This window comes from Mastomys coucha, unplaced genomic scaffold (genome assembly GCF_008632895.1).
Source record: "Mastomys coucha isolate ucsf_1 unplaced genomic scaffold, UCSF_Mcou_1 pScaffold15, whole genome shotgun sequence".
In the NCBI taxonomy this organism is placed as follows: Eukaryota; Metazoa; Chordata; class Mammalia; order Rodentia; family Muridae; genus Mastomys; species Mastomys coucha.
In genome coordinates, this window is record NW_022196897.1 from 96,829,931 (window position 1) to 96,836,079 (window position 6,149).

The 6,149-nt window shown below is 36.8% G+C and overlaps 1 protein-coding gene across 1 annotated transcript; it reads right to left on the reverse strand.

The window, feature by feature from the left end:
* Window positions 1-3,438: 3,438 nt before the first annotated feature.
* On the reverse strand, window positions 3,439-4,200 carry LOC116092295 (olfactory receptor 4K3-like). Its single transcript, XM_031373610.1, has one exon. The coding sequence runs from the start codon at window positions 4,198-4,200 to the stop codon at window positions 3,439-3,441; it is 762 nt and encodes a 253-aa protein (XP_031229470.1).
* Between the last annotated feature and the right edge of the window lie 1,949 nt (window positions 4,201-6,149).

Consider the following 6,149-nt stretch of genomic DNA (forward strand, 5'->3'; position numbering starts at 1 on the left):
AAAAAAAAAAGAAAATGGTCATCTTATCAAAAGCAATCTACAGATTCAATTCAAGCTTCATAAAAAATTCCAGCACAATGCTTCACAGATGTGGAAAGAACAATTCTCAACTTCATATGGAATAACAACAACAACAAAAAGGATAACCAAAACAATTCTCAAGAGTAAAAGATCTTCTGAGGGAATCACCATACCTGACCTCAAGATAGCGATAAAAACAGCATGGTACTGGCACAAGGACAGACAGGTAGGTCAATGGAATAGAATTGAACACCCAGAAATGAACTTATGTACCTATAGGCACTTGATCTTTGACAATAAAGCCAAAAACATACATAGGGAAAAAGAAAGGATTTTTATCAAATGGTGCTGTTCTAGTCTATATGTAGAAAAATGAAAACAATTCCATATTTATCACCTTGTACAAAGCTCAAGTCCAAGTGGATCAAGGACATCAATATAAAATCAGATACACTGAAGAGCTTTGTACTCATTGGTACAGGGAAAATTTTTTTGAGAAGAACACCCATGGCTTAGGCTCTTAGATCAACAATTGACAAATGGGACTTAATGAAACTGAAAAGTTTCTATAAGGTGAAGGATACTGTTGATAGAACAAGTTGGCAACCTACAGGTTGTGAAAAAGTCTGCACTTATCCTACATCTGAAAGAAGGCTAATATCCAATATATATAAAGAACTCAAGAAGTTAATATCCAAAATACAAAACAAAGCAAAATATAGCAAAACAAACAAACAAACAAACAATGAGGTACAGGGCTAACTGGAGAATTCACTACAAAAGAGTTTCTAATGGCCAAAAAGCCCCTAAAGAAATGTTCAAAATCCTTAGTCATCAGGGAAATGCCAATCAAAAGGAACCTGAGATTCTACCTCACATTAGTCAGAATGGCTAAGATCAAAAACTCAAGTGACTTAAATTTCTCGTAAGGATATGGAGAAAGAGGAACACTCCTTCATTGCCTATGGGGATTGCAAACTAGTATGACAACTCTGGGAATCAATCTGTCCATTCCCAAGAAAATTTGAATAGTTTTACCTGAAGACCCAACTATACTACTCTTAATCTTATACACAAATGACACTCTACCATATCAAAAGGACATGTGCTCCACTATATTAGCAACAGCCTCCTTTGCAATACCCAGAAGCTGGAAACAGCCCAGATGTCCCTCAACCAAAGAAAAGATACAGAAAATATGGTTTATTTACACAATACTACTCAGCTATTAAAACCAAAGACATCGTGAATTTTGCAGGCCTATGTATGGAACTGGAAAATACCATCCTTAGTGAGGTAATGCTGACCCAAAGGACATACATAGTAAGTACTCACTAATGAATGCATATTTACAAAAAAGTTCAGAATACCCATGACCATATAGGAAGACCCAAGTGTGGATACTTCAATACCACTTAGAAGTGGAACAAAATAATCATAGGAGGCAGAGGGAGGGAGAGACCTGGGTGAGAGTGGAGAGGAAAGTGAAGAAAGGGAGTCAGGATCAGTTATGGAGGAAACAGGAGAGAAGTCCAAAGGGCCAGGAGAATGAAAAGAAATATTCAGTATTGTGGAGAACTTTGGGGGCTGCTTGGCAGGAATCTGGCATTGGCCAAGGACAAGGAAATGGGCTTCAGTCATGAATCTTATATTGGGCCATGAAAAGGAAGTAAGCTCAGACAGGAATCTAATTTTAGGCTAGAAAAAAGAAGTAGGCTTCAGGCATGAATATGACTTTGGGTTAGGACAGGGAAGTAGGCTCAGATATCTTGGTCATCCTGATAAGGCCTTAGAAACAGAGATCATGGGAATGATCATGGGACTTTGTTTATTGCCTTGCTTGTTCTTTAACATTTTATGTTTATTATACTATTTGACCTTATTACCTGCATGTAATTAAAATGGTATAAAAGCAGATTGGGAGAAAATAAAAGTGCCTCAGCCTCAGAACTGGCTGGGGCCATGATACAATGCTGTCTAATTGTCTTTTTTCTTTTTAATCCTCATTTCTACACTGGAGAACCTGTTGACTGACTGAGCTGGCTTGGTCACAGTAGTGTGGGATGGGAGATGGGGGAACCTGTAGAAAGTCCTAGACACCAGGGATGTGGGAGGTTACCTAGACCTAATGGGGATGGCCTTAGCCAAAATGCCCAATAGGGGGGAGATGGAACATGAAGAGACCACCTCCAGTAGATAGACATGACCTCCAGTTGAAGGGTGGGACCACCCACTCATCTTACATTCCTGTCTAAAAGAAATGCAAAGTCAAAATTGATCAGAGACTGAAGAGAGGCCATCCAGAGGCTATCTTAACTTGGGATCTCATTGCAGCCCCCAAACCCCATTTCTGATGGGGTTTCTGATGCATTGTTATACTTGCAGACAAGAGACTGGCATGGCTATTCTCTGAAAGGCTACCAACACCTGACTGAAACATATGCAGATAATGACAACCAACCATTGGACTGAGGTCTGGGAGCCCTATGGGAAAATTTAGAGAATGACTAAAGGAGCTAAAAGGATTGCAACCTCATAGGAAGAACAGCAGAATCAACAAATTGAACCCTTCAGAGCTTCCGGAGACTAAGGCACCAACCAAAGAGTATCATACATGGGCTGGTTTATGGACCCAGCTACATATGTAGCAGAGGACTGCCTTCCCTGGCCACAGTGGGAGGGGATGCACTTGGACCTGTGGAGGCTTGACGCTGGCAGAAAAGGGGGATTCTAACAGGTAAGGTGGTGGCTGGGTGCGGTATTAGTCTCTTAAAGATGAAGAGGATTAGGCATGGGGATTGAGACTGGGAAGGAGGACAATAAATGAATTATAAATAAATAAAAGTAATTTCAAAAGGCAAAGTAAACTTCATTGCTAGCCCTTGTGAAGTTTATCTTTGTTTCAACTTTTTAAAAAAAAATTTGTCCCTCACCATTACTAACTTGCTTGATAGTTGAAGTAAGACAAAAATGATAATGTTGGTCATTTGTCAAAGGAGGTTAAAATTTGGGGTATATATGGTGACCACAGAATTATACTCAAGTAAAATTTATTAATATTTTATTCATAGGTTTAAATGTAAAAATGTCAAAATGTTAAGTAGAAATTTATTAAAACACTGAAAATAGTTTGATGGCATTCCTGTGGGGGGAAATCATTCATATTTATATTTTAAGGTGAAGGATTATCAATGATCTGATGGTTGGTCAATAAATGTTGTGTTCTCTTTAAAATATTAAATTATATCTCCATTGAAAGCTTAGTAAAATTTGAAATAAAAAATATTTTCCAATTTTAAAGACTTTGAATGCAAATTTTATTATGAGAAGAAATTAGTATACATTTCTAGATACTAGGAATTTACTTTGAGGCCCAGATATTTATCTATGAACCTTTTCATAGCATTTTTCATCTCCTTATTTCTCAGTGTATAAATGGTTGGGTTTAGAAGAGGTGTTAAAACAGAATAAAACACAGCAAAAAAATTGTCTAATCAGGTGATACTGAGGAAGCCACACATAGATGAAGATGCAGGGCAAAAAGAAGATCATTACCACTGTGATGTGTGCAGTGCATGTGGACAGGGCCTTAGATACTCCAGCTTTCGAGCTCTGGCAAACAGTGATGAGTATATTTGTGTAGGAAAGAAGCAATAGTGTTAAGCAAGTTAGAGCCACAATCCCACATTCAGCATTCATTAAAGTATTTAAATAATGAGAATCCATGCAGGCTAGCTTGATTACCAGTGGCATATCACAAAAGAAACTATCTATCTTGTTGGGACCACAAAAAGGCAGCTGCATAACCACTACCAAGTGACTTATACCATGTGTAAAGCCAATGCTCCAGGAAGTCATCACCAACCCAGTGCATCTCTTCAGGTTCATGATGGTGAAGTAATGGAGAGGTTTGCAGATGGCCACATAGCGATCATAAGCCATTACCACCAACAACACCATCTCTCCTATAGCAATGCAATGGGCAAAAGAGACCTGGGACATGCATCCTGCAAAGGAAATGGTCTTGTTTTCCCTGAGAAAGTCGGTGATCATCTTAGGAGAGGTGTTTGAGGAGAGCCACATATCAACAAAGGACAGGTTGGCCAACAAGAAGTACATGGGGGAAAGAAGATGGGAGTCAGTGGTTATTAAGATCAGGATGACAATATTTCCAGACATGATGAGAAGATAAAGCATCAATAATATCACAAAGAGTAAGACCTGAATATTCTTTGAGTTGTCAAGTCCCTGGAGTATAAATTCTGACACAACTGTTTGATTGCTTTCATCCATTTTATTCAGTATATCTTCAGAAATAACCTGCAAAGAAAGAAATATATCAACTGGAAGTATGAGGTATGTTACTTCCTTTGTAGACTCAGACATTTACATTGAAACTTGTCTGAAAAAACATAAAAATATAAAGGGAAATCCAAATATGTATGACATTGTTGCCCAAGATAAAGTTCATGATTCAAGAGTAATTCTCCAAGAACAAAAACATTAGGTGTGACTGTTATATATATCCCTTTCAAGAAATTTATCTTATAGAAAAGCAATATGGAGAGAAATAATGAAATGTAAAATCATAAAAATCTGTTTGGTTCCTTAAATAAATGGTCTGAATTAGTAACAATAATGATATTCTATAACAAAAATGAGGTTGAACCTCAGAAACTTGTGGAGAATTACATTGAAGTTAAGTACAAATGGTCAGAAGGATGATTCAATTTTAAAGCATGCTTAATGATTTCATTGAGTGTTTGTAAATAATATCCATGACATGAATAAGTTAAAATTTTAGCTTAAATTTCTAATGTACATGTTGTGAAAACCTTAGTGAGGAAGCATTATAGAACACCATAGAAGATATACACAGGTACAAGATTGAACCATTAAATCACTTTCGCAGTTATTTATTTATAAGTATATGTCATTGAATTTATTTAGTCAACTAAACTGATTAATAATTACATCTGCAAATACCTGTTGGAGTAGATTTGCCAAGAATAAGGCAAACTACATTCAAATCTGAGCTCTAAAAATCACATTTAGTTCAAACTTAGCACTAGAATATATGAATCTCAAGTTGCAGCAAAAACATATATCTTGCAACAATAAGATATTGAGAATATCTACACCCTTAAATACTGTAATTTCTTGATATGAGTAATATATACTCTATCATCAATGTATCTATCATTAGTAAATTTTCTCATTATGCTACTTATATACTGATCATCTATGTTGTTTTATAGACTGGAATAAATTACATAAACCTGTAAGCATAGCTATTTTTTGATTCTCAGCCTTTGATAAGTATGAAGTTATACATCCAGTGAGCTCCAATGATTCTCCTCAAAGCACAGGCAGGGTGCTTCTACTAATCGAATGGACAATAATCAAGCTGGATGGTGGATAATCCTCTAGTTTCTCCTCCATTTAGTAATTCTTTTGGCATTTTTCAACTTGTGATCTTGTCATCTTTTATTCTTTGATATGTCTAGGTGAAAGGAATTATCAGGTAAACAATGAGATGCCTGACATTATCTTTACAATTAATTTACATCACTGTTTTGTAAGGACTTGGAGGGTACACTAAAGATGAACAAGAAGAAGAAGAAGAAGAAGAAGAAGAAGAAGAAGAAGAAGAAGAAGAAGAAGAAGAAGAAGAAGAAGGGCGACAACGACGAGAGAAGGAGGAGGAGGAGGAGGAGGAGGAGGAGGGGAAGAGAAGAGGAGGAGGAGGAGGGGGAGGAGGAGGAGGATGATACCTATCCACAAAACCCCCATTCTATCTGCCTCAACCATTCCCCATTTCCTGTTTGAGAGTGCTCCTCTACCCACTAACCCACTCCTGCATCACTACTCTAGCATCTGCTTTTTCTGGGGCATCAAGCCTCCATGCTCTCTTTCAAATTAATGGCTTCTTTTTGCAGAAATTAATGTTAAGTACATACAAGTATATTTATAAACATTTTTATTCCTAAATATAAATTGTTCAGTCTATATAATATTACTTGTATATTTAACTTGTAAGGACAGACCATTTCGTATTGGATAATACATTGATGTGTTTGTCCTGAAGAAAATTATTTCTTCAGCTCTCAGCATATCTTTCTTGCCTT